The 14,795-nt window shown below is 44.1% G+C and overlaps 1 protein-coding gene across 3 annotated transcripts in view; it reads right to left on the bottom strand.

Moving 5' to 3' along the window:
- Positions 1-183: 183 nt before the first annotated feature.
- Positions 184-14,795, bottom strand: part of STRA8 (stimulated by retinoic acid 8) — a 32,992-nt gene continuing 18,380 nt past the window's right edge. For all 3 annotated transcript variants that reach the window (XM_083181150.1, XM_083181147.1, XM_083181148.1), the window contains exon 9: positions 184-847. In XM_083181150.1, coding sequence (XP_083037276.1) covers positions 770-847 — 78 coding nt within the window. In that variant the 3' untranslated portion in view covers positions 184-769. The remainder of the gene's footprint in view (positions 848-14,795) is intronic.

Here is a 14,795-nt window from a genome sequence, read left to right as displayed (position 1 = left end):
GGCAGGCAATAGGTCCACACCAGATAGTTGATTGTTGACCTGGACAGGGTCAAAAAGTTGACACAAAAAAGGTTGACGCAGGGCTTTTTATGATTTTTAAGGATAGGGTAAGGATTAAGGGACAGTTAGGGACTTAGCGGAGGGTGTGAGTTAGGCCGTGGACATGGGGGTGGGGGGGTGGGGGGATATGGTTAGGCATTAGGAGTACGGATAAAAAACAAAACATATATCAACCTTTTAGCATGTCACCTTTTGAACTGGTCGACCTTTCCTCGCAGTTGACCAAAGTCCACGTCAACCATTTAACTGTCAACCCATTGACCATGTCGTCAAACTAGCATCGACCTATTGACGTTCCATTTATGTACTGTTCTTCTATCCACACTCGAGACCGCCATACTGTTGGCGTACAAATTTATCATGACAGCGCCGCCTAGCATTTAATTAGGAACTGGAGTCACAAAATGGCCGCCAGTACATGAAGAAAGCAGCCACTCCGCGGGTTGAATAAATAAATAAATAACAGCCAACGTGTCTATTCACTGGGGAAAGAAACGGTCTCATTGATATCACTGGTTCCTGGTGAATTCCCAGGATGCATTTGTACTGTAGGATTAATGGCTAAGCATACAAAATGGCTGACTTCCTGTGAGAAGATACGTCCACTTAGTGTTCAGCCAGACGGTCAATGAAGAAACTTTTAAAAAACCCCAATGCTGCTCTCTTTTCAGCACCCACATTTTGCTTTATTGCTTTTCTTCCAAAATCATCACAGATCGTCTTCATCTTCAAAAGTTTCTGTACACCTCAGAAGCACGGTCTCATAGTCACATTGCAGAACAGAATCCTGAGGGTGGAAGGAAAATGCATTACACCGGGTTTTTTTTTTCTATGTACATGTACACCTACAATGAATGTGCGTGTACATGTGGTAGGCAATATAGATTGTAAGCTCCAGTGGTGCAGGGACTGATGTGACTGCTGCACAGCGCTGCGGAATACCTGGTAATAAAGAAATAAATTGGCCAATGACGCCAGTCTTTACCAGTTGCAATACCACACTGTTACCACAGGAGGCAGCATTTTGTGAGGAACCACAGCACTAAGCTCATCCTGGAGTTTTATGTTGATCAAACTTTGGAGAGAGATGTGGGGAAACGGACAATAACCAACCATCTTGTACCGAACATTTTATAGAACGTACTTTGTAAATGACACCTCAAAGCTGGTTGGTTACCATCAGCTTCACTGCTCTTCACTGCTTGATACATCTCCATAGACTTTTGATAGATGTATTAAACTTTCAAGAGCGAGAAACTGTAGATGTTGCCTATAGTAACGCTTCAGCTTCTAGCTTCCATTATACAGACTGTTCTATATTGATAGCAAGAAGCTGGGTATTTCTACAGGCAACGTCTCCCCGTTCCCACTTTTGAAGGACCTTTTTTTTTACACATTACTCCAAATAAATGGCATCCTTAAAATGAAGCTAAATTTTGCGAGCTTGCTTCCCCAAAGATAATGGCATTAAGAATCTATGTGGCAGATGTACTAAGCCTTGGAGAGAGAGATAAGCACCAACCAATCAGCTCCTTTAACCCCTTCCCGACATTTGACGTACATTTACGTCATGGTCGGGAAGCACTTCCCGACACATGGCGTAAATGTACGTCATGGCTTGTAACTGTCACCGCGTCTATAGACGCGGTGACAGTTTCAACATGTCTGCTGTCCCCCCCCGTCGGCGATCGCTGTGATTGGCTGTTCAGTGTGAACAGCCAATTACAGCGTTTTCTGTGTCACCGGCGAATAACGTTCGCCGGTGACACGCGATCGGAGGTGATTGGTGCTGTAAAGTACAGCACCAATCACCGCGGGGTGTAAGGGTGACACTGGTGTCACCCCACCTCACCCCGCCCGCCCCCAAAGGCCGTGATTGGTTCGTCGGACCGACGGACCAATCACAGCCAAGGAGGGGGATTTAAACTAACGGTGACTGCACTGCAGACGCCATTCCGGTCTGGAATTGCGTGCAGTGCGGTCACCGTGCCTAGCTGCCGCAGTATACTGACCTGAACCTTGCCAAATACTTACCTGATCCTTGCAAATACCTTACCTGATCACTGCTTCATCACTGCTTGTAGTGTGCTGGATGCTTCCTGGATCCTGTTACTTGTGACTTCCTGTGTTGTGAACTTGTGCTGCTGCAGTGTAATAGCGTTAGTTAGATAGAGAGAGATAGAGAGAGATAGTGTCAGAGAGTGCTATATTTTGTGCTGCTGCAGTGTAATATAGTTATAGAAAGAGAGATAGAGAGAGAGAGAGATAGAGAGAGATAGAGAGATAGTGACAGATTGTGCTATATATTTTTTATATAACTGACTGCTGCCCCCCCTTTTGTGCTGATCAGTATAAATTAACTGATCAGCAACTTTTTGGGGGCGCAGGTTTTTTTTTATACAGTATATATATATACCTGTCAGTGCTGCTGCTGCAGTGTTATAGAGTGATAGATAGTGAGAGATAGAGAGATAGAGAGAGATAGTGACAGAGAGTGATAGAGAGTGCTAAATTTTGTGTCTGCTGCCCCCATTTTGTGCACCCCCAGCAACTTTTTGGGGGTGCAGGGGTTATTTTTCATATATATATAACTGTCAGTGCTGCTGCTGCAGTGTCATAGAGTGATAGATAGTGAGAGATAGAGAGATAGAGAGAGATAGTGATAGAGAGTGCTAAATTTTGTGTCTGCTGCCCCCGCCTTTTGTGCTGATCACTATATCTGAGGTGATCAGCAACTTTTTGGGGGTGCAGAGGTTTTTTTTTTTATATATATACCTGCCAGTTGCTGCCAGTTGCACTGTCAGTTGCACAAAAGGTTGTGCACCTGCTGCCCCTCACTGGTAATCAGTGTCGCATCACTGATCACCTTTTTTTTTTTTTTGAGGCTGCTGTGGGGTCTTTTTTTAATTTTTTTTTTACACACACTGTGATTTTGTGGGTGTCCTGTGGCCACTGTGCGCTGATCAGTGACGTACATCACTGATCAGCTTTTTCGGCACAGGGTTGATCTTTTTTTTTTTTTTTTGATCAAATTCCTGTTGCCTTTGAGCGCTGTTCAGTGACGGACGTTACTGACCAACATCTGTGCTCAATTTTTGGCGCAGGACCTTTTTTTTTTTTTTTTAACCCCTTCAATTTTTTTTTTTTAACCCCTTCAATTTTTTTTTTTTTTTAACCCCTTCAATTTTTATTTTTTTGTATAAAGTATTTTTTTTTTCTGCACTACATACACACTACACACTACATACCCCCCGGGTTGAAATAAAGTTTGTACCCCCCCCTACACTATACACGTGTTGAAACATTTCACTACCAGTAACACAAAAATAAAAATGGCATCCCAAATGTCATCCCAAATGTCATCCCAGTCATCCAGAAGAATGTATTCAGCGGAGGAGGCATATGCCATGCTTGCCTCTGACTCTGACACAGCCAGTGATGCAAGCGGGGAATTTGAAGGCTTCGTCTTAAGCTCCTCTTCCTCCTCTAGTGATGAGGGACCCCCTCAAAGACGCCCCCGTAGAGCAGCTAAGACCCCCCCCCCAATAATTGATCTCGTATGGACCCCACCACCAGACAATTTTGAGCCCCAGGTTCCTGAGTTTTTGGCCATGCCAGGAATCCAATTTGATTCCACAGGTCTCAGAGAAATTGACTTTTTCAAATTATTTTTCTCTGATGATTTTATAAATTTAATGGTGGACCAAACTAATTTATATGCCCAGCAGTTTATTGCTCAAAACCCCACGTCATCATTTGCTAGGTGGACCCCTGTAGATGCAGTAGAGATGATGACGTTTTGGGGTCTGGTGTTTCATATGGGCATAGTAAAAAAGCCAGAAATTAGGCAATATTGGAGTACAGATGTTCTGTACAGCACCCCATTTTACCGTATGGCCATGCCCCGGGCTCGATTTGAGACGATCCTTAAATTTTTGCATTACAACGATAATGCACAGTGCCCACCCAGAGATGATCCCACCTTTGACCGGCTATTCAAAGTCAGGCCGGTCATTGATCATTTCAGTGCCAAATTTGAAGAGATGTACATCCCAGATAAATTCATTTGCATAGACGAGTCCCTTATACATTTTAAAGGAAGGGTTAAATTCCGCCAGTACCTTCCCAGTAAGAGGGCAAGGTATGGCATAAAAATGTATAAGCTGTGTGAAAGCACCTCAGGGTACACCCACAGGTTTAGGGTATATGAAGGGAAGGATTCAAGAATTGAACCGCCAGAATGCCCCCCCTCCCTCGTAGGTGTTAGTGGAAAAATTGTCTGGGATTTAGTGCACCCCTTCCTGGATAAAGGTTATCACCTCTATGTGGATAACTTTTACACCAGCATCCCCCTGTTTAAGGCCCTTGGTTCAAGAGGTACAGCAGCTTGCGGTACTGTGCGCAAGAACCAAAGAGGCCTCCCAAAAACGCACATTGCCCAAGTAATGAGAAGGGGTGAAAGCAGGGGATTATGCACCGAAAATATGTTGTTGGTCAAATATAAGGACAAGAGGGATGTCCTTATACTGACAACAATTCACGGAGACAGTACCACCTCCGTCCCTGAACGAGGTACCAGTACCCACACCTCAAAACCTAATTGTATCCTGGATTACAATAGGTACATGGGCGGAGTGGATCTTTCAGATCAGGTACTGAAGCCGTACAGTGCCCTGCGGAAAACAAAAATCTGGTACAAGAAGCTGGCCGTGTATATCATCCAGATGGCACTGTATAACGCTTACGTGCTATTCCGTTCTACCGGCCAGAGGGGGACATTTATGCACTTTCAAGAGGAAGTCATAAAGGGCCTAGTATTTGGGAACCAGCAGGCAGAGGGCCCCAGTACTTCTAGTACTGGCCCCCGTATTGTACCAGGGCAGCATTTTCCTGATGAAATCCCCTCCACTGGAAAAAAGGGCAGGACACAAAAAAGGTGCAAAGTTTGCTATAAAAAGGGAATAAGAAAGCAAACTATTTTCCAGTGTGACACTTGCCCCGACAAACCCGGCCTATGTATAAAGGAGTGTTTTAAAATATACCACACATCTATGGATTTTTAGGTTCATCATTTCACCGTGCTTCGGGGGTCTTGCTAATGCCACATAGCACCCACCATTCATTCCACCAGAATCTGAGCCGCAAAATCCAAAAATCACTCCTTCCCTTCTGAGTCCTGCCATGCACCCAACTGGTATTTTTTGGTCACATGTGAGGCATTGCCGTACTCGGGAGAAATTGGGGCACAGATTTTGGGGTGCTTTTTCTCCTTCATACCTTCTGAAAATGAAAAATTTTGAGCCAGAACTGCATTTTTGTGTAAAAAAATGTAATTTTTCATTTTCACTGCCCAGTTGTATCAAAATTGGTGAAACCCCTGGGGGTTTGAAATGTACACTATACCCCTAGATGAATTCCCTGAGGGGTGTAGTTTGCAAAATGGGGTCACTTGTGGGGGGGTTCCACTGTATTGGTGCTTTGGGGGTCTTGCTAATGTGACATAGCACCCACCAACATTCCACCAGAATTTGTGCTGCAAAATCCAAATATCACTCCTTCCCTTCTGAGTCCTGCCACTTTTTGGTCACACATGAGGCATTGCCGTACTCGGGAGAAATTGGGGCACAGATTTTGGGGTGCTTTTTCTCCTTCATACCTTCTGAAAATGAAAAATTTTGAGCCAGAACTGCATTTTTGTGTAAAAAAATGTAATTTTTCATTATCACTGCCCAGTTGTATCAAAATTGGTGAAACCCCTGGGGGTTTGAAATGTACACTATACCCCTAGATGAATTCCCTGAGGGGTGTAGTTTGCAAAATGGGGTCACTTGTGGGGGGGTTCCACTGTATTGGTGCTTTGGGGGTCTTGCTAATGCGACATAGCACCCACCAACATTCCACCAGAATTTGTGCTGCAAAATCCAAATATCACTCCTTCCCTTCTGAGTCCTGCCACTTTTTGGTCACACATGAGGCATTGCCGTACTCGGGAGAAATTGGGGCACAGATTTTGGGGTGCTTTTTCTCCTTCATACCTTCTGAAAATGAAAAATTTTGAGCCAGAACTGCATTTTTGTGTAAAAAAATTTAATTTTGCATTTGCACAGCCCAGTTGTATCAAAATTGGTGAAACCCCTGGGGGTTTGAAATGTACACTATACCCCTAGATGAATTCCCTGAGGGGTGTAGTTTGCAAAATGGGGTCACTTGTGGGGGGGTTCCACTGTATTGGTGCTTGGGGGGTCTTGCTAATGCGACATAGCACCCACCAAAATTCCACCAGAATCTGAGCTGCAAAATCCAAAAATCACTCCTTCCCTTCTGAGTCCTGCCATGCGCCCAAATGGTATTTTTTGGTCACATGTGAGGCATTGCCGTACTCGGGAGAAATTGGGGCACAGATTTTGGGGTGCTTTTTCTCCTTCATACCTTCTGAAAATGAAAAATTTTGAGCCAGAACTGCATTTTTGTGTAAAAAAATTTAATTTTTCATTTTCACTGCCCAGTTGTATCAAAATTGGTGAAACCCCTGGGGGTTTGAAATGTACACTATACCCCTAGATGAATTCCCTGAGGGGTGTAGTTTGCAAAATGGGGTCACTTGTGGGGGGTTTCCACTGTATTGGTGCTTTGGGGGTCTTGCTAATGCGACATAGCACCCACCAACATTCCACCACCAAAAATCACTCCTTCCCTTCTGAGTCCTGCCATGCACCCAACTGGTATTTTTTGGTCACATGTGAGGCATTGCCGTACTCGGGAGAAATTGGGGCACAGATTTTGGGGTGCTTTGTCTCCTTCATTCCTTGTGAAAATGAAAAATTTTGAGCCAGAACTGCATTTTTGTGTAAAAAAATGTAATTTTGCATTTGCACAGCCCAGTTGTATCAAAATTGGTGAAACCCCTGGGGGTTTGAAATGTACACTATACCCCTAGATGAATTCCCTGAGGGGTGTAGTTTGCAAAATGGGGTCACTTGTGGGGGGGTTCCACTGTATTGGTGCTTGGGGGGTCTTGCTAATGCGACATAGCACCCACCAAAATTCCACCAGAATCTGAGCTGCAAAATCCAAAAATCACTCCTTCCCTTCTGAGTCCTGCCATGCGCCCAAATGGTATTTTTTGGTCACATGTGAGGCATTGCCGTACTCGGGAGAAATTGGGGCACAGATTTTGGGGTGCTTTTTCTCCTTCATACCTTCTGAAAATGAAAAATTTTGAGCCAGAACTGCATTTTTGTGTAAAAAAATGTAATTTTTCATTTTCACTGCCCAGTTGTATCAAAATTGGTGAAACCCCTGGGGGTTTGAAATGTACACTATACCCCTAGATGAATTCCCTGAGGGGTGTAGTTTGCAAAATGGGGTCACTTGTGGGGGGGTTCCACTGTATTGGTGCTTTGGGGGTCTTGCTAATGCGACATAGCACCCACCAACATTCCACCACCAAAAATCACTCCTTCCCTTCTGAGTCCTGCCATGCACCCAACTGGTATTTTTTGGTCACATATGAGGCATTGCCATACTCGGGAGAAATTGGGGCACAGATTTTGGGGTGCTTTTTCTCCTTCATACCTTCTGAAAATGAAAAATTTTGAGCCAGAACTGCATTTTTGTGTAAAAAAATGTAATTTTTCATTTTCACTGCCCAGTTGTATCAAAATTGGTGAAACCCCTGGGGGTTTGAAATGTACACTATACCCCTAGATGAATTCCCTGAGGGGTGTAGTTTGCAAAATGGGGTCACTTGTGGGGGGGTTCCACTGTATTGGTGCTTGGGGGGTCTTGCTAATGCAACATAGCACCCACCAACATTCCACCAGAATCTGAGCTGCAAAATCCAAAAATCACTCCTTCCTTTCTGAGTCCTGCCATGCACCCAAATGGTATTTTTTGGTCACATGTGAGGCATTGCCGTACTCGGGAGAAATTGGGGCACAGATTTTGGGGTGCTTTGTCTCCTTCATTCCTTGTGAAAATGAAAAATTTTGAGCCAGAACTGCATTTTTGTGTAAAAAAATTAATTTTTCATTTGCACAGCCCAGTTGTATCAAAATTGGTGAAACCCCTGGGGGTTTGAAATGTACACTATACCCCTAGATGAATTCCCTGAGGGGTGTAGTTTGCAAAATGGGGTCACTTGTGGGGGGGTTCCACTGTATTGGTGCTTCGGGGGTCTTGCTAATGCGACATAGCACCCACCAACATTCCACCAGAATCTGAGCTGCAAAATCCAAATTTCCTCTACCTCCCCATGGCAGCATACTTCTGGGTTTCCGCCCCCTTGGGTAGATATCTGAAAGGAACAAAAAAAGACACTGCCCCCCTATATAAGGGACCGCCCTCCTAGGCTCTGTGTCTTTTTTTCCTTTCATGGGTAGATGGATGGCTTACCCTGCGGAGATCAGGAGGGCTGGTTCCTCTGCCCAGTGCAGTTGTGAACTTAGCGTATCGTGTCTGGGACCCCCGCCATCAAGTGTGGTCTGGGACGTCCGTCTGCTGTAGCTCCCTGCCGCCCAGTGCGTCCAAGGGAGAAGGTGCCCGGCGAGGTGTGCGGCGTCTGAAGCCGCAGGCTGAAGCCGGTAAGCGCGGCGTGTACATGGGGCGCGTCATCAGACGGCGCCCGGAAGCGGAGGTGGCGTCTGACGTCACGGGGATACACGCACGCCGGGCATGGAGTTAAAACTAGTCTGCAAACAGTGGAGGTTGCTGCAGACGTGTTCTGAGACCAGCAGACGAGGTAAGGCCCTGTGGAAGCAGCAGCGCTGCTAGGGCAATGGCTGTTCTTACGGAAATGATACTAAGTGTATGAATTTTTCTATTAGAGTACAGCGTATTGTGAAAGTGTCATTATGGAAGAGGACAGGAAGCAGCCTGCGGATGCAGGGTAAGCCAGGAATTATTGGAGCATTAGTGGAACATACTTCTTGTTGTTGTTGGAGCATACAGTTAGTGACTTGGCGTTTACTTATACAGGGCAGGACCCAGTAAAGAAAAAACGGAAGGGAAAGCCAAGTATAAAAAATTGCATACAGCAAAGTGTGTATTATGCAAAAGAATTTTACCTGAGAAATGTTCAGGTTCTACATGCAACAAGTGTGAGGGGACACAACAGATGGGATTACCCCAAATGACGGAGCTGGTCTCACTGTTAAAAACAGCATTAGCTGACACGTTTATGGCAAAAAAGGAAAGTACTAAGGCTTCTACAAAAAGGAGAAGAGTAGTACTCTCTGATTCAGATGACCCAGAGGAAGGGCCTGCAGCTAGACCAGAGGAGGAAGCAGAAGAGGGGGAAGTGTTTCAAGAGAAAGAAGAAATTGACTTCAACCCAGATCTGTTAGAAAGTCTGTTGTGTCTCATTAATAAATCCCTGAATATTGAGGATACACAGGAAGAAGGAAAACTTCAAGATTTACTGTTCAAAGATAAAAAGAAAAAGGGGAAGCAGTTTCCTTTATCAATACCTCTGAAAGAGATAGTGGAGGAAGAATGGCTTCACCCCGATAAAAAAGTACCTGTACCCATAAGAGTACAAAAAATGTACCCGTTTAACCCTGAAGAGGTTAAAACATGGGAGGAGCCACCAAAGGTGGACGCAGCGATTGCTCGCATATCAAGAAAGACAACACTGCCGTTAGAGGACGCTAACGTATTTAAGGATTCGATGGAACGCAAAATAGAAATGAACCTGAGGAAGCAGCACGTGACGTCTGGTGCAGCAATCAAAGCGTCATCAGCCATGGCTATTACGTCTAGGATCCTAAGGTCATGGGTTCAGGACCTGGAGTCGGATATGCTAGATGGAATTAAAAGGACGGAACTGATGAAAATGGTACAGAACATTCAGATGGCGGTAGAGTTCCTGTGCGATGCCTCCCTAGATGGGGTACGGCTGGCAGCAAGATCCAGTGCAAACAACATAGTGACAAGGAGAGCGCTCTGGCTGAAGCCATGGGCGGCGGATAATCAATCAAAAAATAGATTACTATCTATTCCCTTCCAGGGCAAATACCTATTCGGACAGCAACTGGACGAAATAATTACAAAAATATCGGGTGGTAAGTCCGTATGGCTACCCCAAGATAAGGCGGTAAGAAGAGGACAGTTTAACAAAAACTTCAGGTACTCTACAACAGATTATAAAGAAGCCAAAACATATAGACCAGGTCGTAGTTTCAGGAGGCCCTGGTTTGGGAATAGAAGTACTTTTCGTGGCCAAAGAGGCAGAGAAGGCCGCTTTGCCTTTCGTCAGACACAATGACGCCAGACAGAGGGTTGGCGGCAGACTGATACATTACAAACAAGTCTGGTGCCAATCAACCCAGGACAGGTGGGTATTAGAAGTCGTGTCTTCAGGCTACAAAATAGAGTTTACCAAACTGCCGGGAGACTGGCTGGAAGAGTCACCTGTCCCAAGCAACTGGGAAGAAAGATCAGCATTATTAAGCAGTCTACAGGTCATGATAGACCAAGGTGTGGTAAAAAGAGTACCAAAACATCAAGAAAACCAGGGATGGCACTCAAGGTTTTTTGTGGTGAAGAAGGCATCAGGGGGTTTCAGGACAATACTAGACCTGAGAAGGTTGAACACTTTTGTCCACACAAGAAAATTCAAAATGGAATCGATCAGAAGCATTCTTCCGGACATAGAGAAAGGAGCCTATCTAACAACGATAGACTTAAAGGATGCTTACCTGCATATTCCGATATTTTTAGGGCACCAAAAATACCTGAGATTCAGACTAAAAGGAAGAACTTATCAGTTCATGTCTCTACCATTCGGCCTATCAACATCACCAAGAACCTTCACAAAGGTATTAGTGGTGCTGGTAGCCAACTTGAGAATTCAGGGGGTGTCGATATGGCCATACCTGGACGATCTCCTTATTATGGCAAGATCAGAGGTTCTGTCAGCTCAGCACACAAAACTGGTGCTAGACTATCTAAAAAAGCACGGCTGGTTGATAAATTATCAAAAAAGCCACCTCGAACCCGCACAAAAAGTGATATACTTAGGAATGGTTTTAGATACACAATCTATGCGTGTGAAGCTGACAGAAGACAGACGTCAGAAGCTGATCAAGGAAGTAAGAAAAATGTTAAAAGAAAACATAAGTCATACAGAGGAGTGTATGCGAGTGCTAGGCCTTATGTCGTCAGCAATAGAGGCTATACCATGGGCAAGGTTCCACATGCGGGCATTACAAGGATGCTTCCTAGAACAATGGAATGGAGAAGAAAAAGACAAGAGGCAAAAAATCTTTCTATCAAAAGAGGCAAAAGCAAACCTCAGATGGTGGAACAACATGGAGAGACTAAGTCAAGGGAAGTCGTTTGCAACTCAGACACAGATTATAGTAACCACGGACGCCAGCAAGCAAGGCTGGGGGGCCGTGTGCGAACAACGGATGGCACAGGGAGAATGGAATATAGAAGCAAGCCGGAGCCATTCCAATATAAGAGAGATGATGGCTGTACTGATGGCATGCAAAAAATTTCAGAAGTTACTAATCAACAAGGAGGTTGTGATAAGATCGGACAATCAGTCTGTTGTGACATACCTGAACAAACAGGGGGGAACGAGGAGCAAAGCCCTGATGATGGAGGCAGCGAAGGTACTACAATGGGCAGAGAGTCATGTGGTAAACCTCAAGGCTGTATTCATTGCAGGGAAGGAAAATCGGCTAGCCGACACCTTAAGCAGGAGCAGGATAGCCCCAGGAGAATGGGAGCTGTCACCAAAGGTGTTCGAGGCAATTGTGAAGAGATGGGGCCTACCACAAGTAGATCTTATGGCGACAGAGAAGAATGCGAAGGTGCCTTGTTACATTTCCAGGCACTGGGAACCAGGATCATGGAAGGTAGATGCCCTGACGGAAAGGTGGGAGATGAAACTAGCATATGTCTTCCCACCATTTCCGGTTATTCACAGGCTAATCAGCAAGATAAGCAGAGAAAAATCCAGGGTGATCGCGATTCTACCATACTGGCCGAGGAGAGCGTGGTTTGCAAAACTAACTCAAATGGCGATAGACGAACCATGGATACTGCCAGATTACAAGGACCTAATACAGCAGGGCCGGTATTATCAAAGGCAGCCAGAAAACTGGAGGCTAACGGCCTGGTTGTTGAAACCAGGACATTGAGAAGAAAGGGTTTTTCGGAAAAAGTGGTGAATACACTTTTAAAAGCGAGAAAATATTCAACATCCAGTGTATATTACAGGACATGGAGGAAATATATATACTTCTGCAGAGCAGGGGGCAAAGATGAGAGAAGAATAAATACAATTCTGGAGTTCCTACAAACAGGATTGGAAAAGAACCTATCAGCGAGCTCTCTGAGAGTACAGATATCGGCACTAAGTGCTATCCTGGATCTGAAAATTGCAGACAACAGATATATTCAAAGATTCGTGCAGGCAATAAAAAGGATCAGGCCAGTGTTCCATAACCCGCTGGCACCCTGGGACCTTAACATGGTCCTGAATGTGCTGACGGAGGCACCCTTTGAGCCGTTAGAAGAGGTGCCCTTGAAGATGCTCACCATCAAGGTAGTCTTCCTTGTCGCAATTACTTCGGCTAGGAGAGTCTCGGAGTTGCAGGCGCTATGGGCGGAGGAGCCGTTCCTCAACTTCTTCGAAGATAAAGCAGTATTAAGGACAAACCCGCATTTTTTACCAAAAGTTGTTTCAAAGTTTCATATAAATCAGGAAATAATATTACCGTCCTTCTGTAAGAACCCAGCAAACTCCAAAGAGGCAAGGCTGCATAATTTGGATGTAAGTAGAGCATTAAAAATATACCTAAAAAGATCAGAGGCCTGGAGGAAGTCAAAGAGACTGTTTGTGCTTACAGAAGGGATAAAAAAGGGTCTAGGAGCAACAAAAATGACGATATCCAGATGGATAAGGGCATGTATATGTGAAGCCTACAAGATTAGGAAATTAGATCCTCCAGTGGGGCTAAAAGCTCATTCTACGAGAGCGCTAGCAGCATCGTGGGCAGAAAAAGGGGCGGCGTCACTGGAAGAAGTGTGTAAGGCAGCATGCTGGTCCTCGTCACACACGTTCACCAAGCACTATAGGGTGGACGTGGCGGCTACTGAAGATACAAAACTAGGAAGAAGAATTCTTAGTGCAGTAATTTAAAAAAAAAAAAAAAAAAAAAAGGAGGAGTAGAAGAGAAGTAGTACTCATAAGAAAGACTTGGAGCACACTGTAGATACGGTGAAAGAAACCAGTATCCTTTTTCCTTTTTACATTATATTACTATGCCCTCCCAGTGAAGAAAACTGCTAGGGTAGACCCAGAAGTATGCTGCCATGGGGAGGTAGAGGAAAGTACAGATTATTACCTGTTAATAGGCTTTCCTCTACTCCACCATGGCAGCCGTTTTCCCAGCCCTGAACTAAAGGGTTGAGTGTGTTATTTAATATGAATAATTATATGAGTTAAGCTTGTAAAATGAAAGACACAGAGCCTAGGAGGGCGGTCCCTTATATAGGGGGGCAGTGTCTTTTTTTGTTCCTTTCAGATATCTACCCAAGGGGGCGGAAACCCAGAAGTATGCTGCCATGGTGGAGTAGAGGAAAGCCTATTAACAGGTAATAATCTGTACTATCACTCCTTCCCTTCTGAGTCCTGCCATGCACCCAAATGGTATTTTTTGGTCACATGTGAGGCATTGCCGTACTCGGGAGAAATTGGGGCACAGATTTTGGGGTGCTTTGTCTCCTTCATTCCTTGGGAAAATGAAAAATTTTGAGCCAGAACTGCATTTTTGTGTAAAAAATTAAATTTTTCATTTTCACTGCCCAGTTGTACCACAATTGGTGAAACCCCTGGGGGTTTGAAATGTACACTATACCCCTAGATGAATTCCCTGAGGGGTGTAGTTTGCAAAATGGGGTCACTTGTGGGGGGGTTCCTAACTTTTAGCATCTTATGGTGCCTAGAAACCTACATGGTGCCTAAAAAATAATCTCATAAAAAGGAGGCTCCAAAATCAAGTAGGTGCTCCTTCTATTATGAAGCCTGTGGTTTGGTCAACGTGCACACTAGGGCCACATATAGGATATTTATGAAAACAAAAGAATTGGGGGAATCAATTTTTAGTCACATTTCTCTAGTAAAATCTACTGTGTTCCTTAGAAAAATGTATTAAAATTGCAAATCTGCAAAAAAAAATGAAATTTTGAAATGTCACCTACACTTTGTTTTAATTCCTGTGAAACACCTAAAGGGTTAACAAACTTCCAAAATGCTGTTTTGAATACTGTGAGGGGTGCAGTTTTTGAAATGGCATCATTTATGGGGGTGTCTCACATACAAGTCCCTCAAAGTCACATCAGAACTGAACTGGTCCCTAAAAAAATCAGTGTTTGAAATTTTCTTGAAAATTTGAGAATTTGCTATTCATATTTTAAGCCTCCTAGTGTCCAAAAAATTTAAAAGGAAGTTGAAATAATGATGGAAACATAAAGTAGACATATGGTCTATGTTAGTTATTAACTATTTTGAGTGGTATGATTATTTGTCTCACAAGCAGAAAATTTAACATTTTGGTATTTTTCACAAAAAAACACAGACTGTATCGACCCAAATTTACCACTAATTTGAAGTACAATGTGTCACGAGAAAACAATCTCAAAATCACTGGGATAAGTAAAAGCAAAAAAAAGTTATCCCCACTTAAGTGATACATGTCAGATTTGAAAAAAAGGGCTCTGTC

The sequence above is a fragment of the Crinia signifera genome, chromosome 4, assembly GCF_055691185.1.
Source record: "Crinia signifera chromosome 4, ASM5569118v1, whole genome shotgun sequence".
In the NCBI taxonomy this organism is placed as follows: domain Eukaryota; kingdom Metazoa; phylum Chordata; class Amphibia; order Anura; family Myobatrachidae; genus Crinia; species Crinia signifera.
Note: the sequence above shows the minus strand (reverse complement) of the source record. Positions and strands in the feature narration are given on the sequence as shown.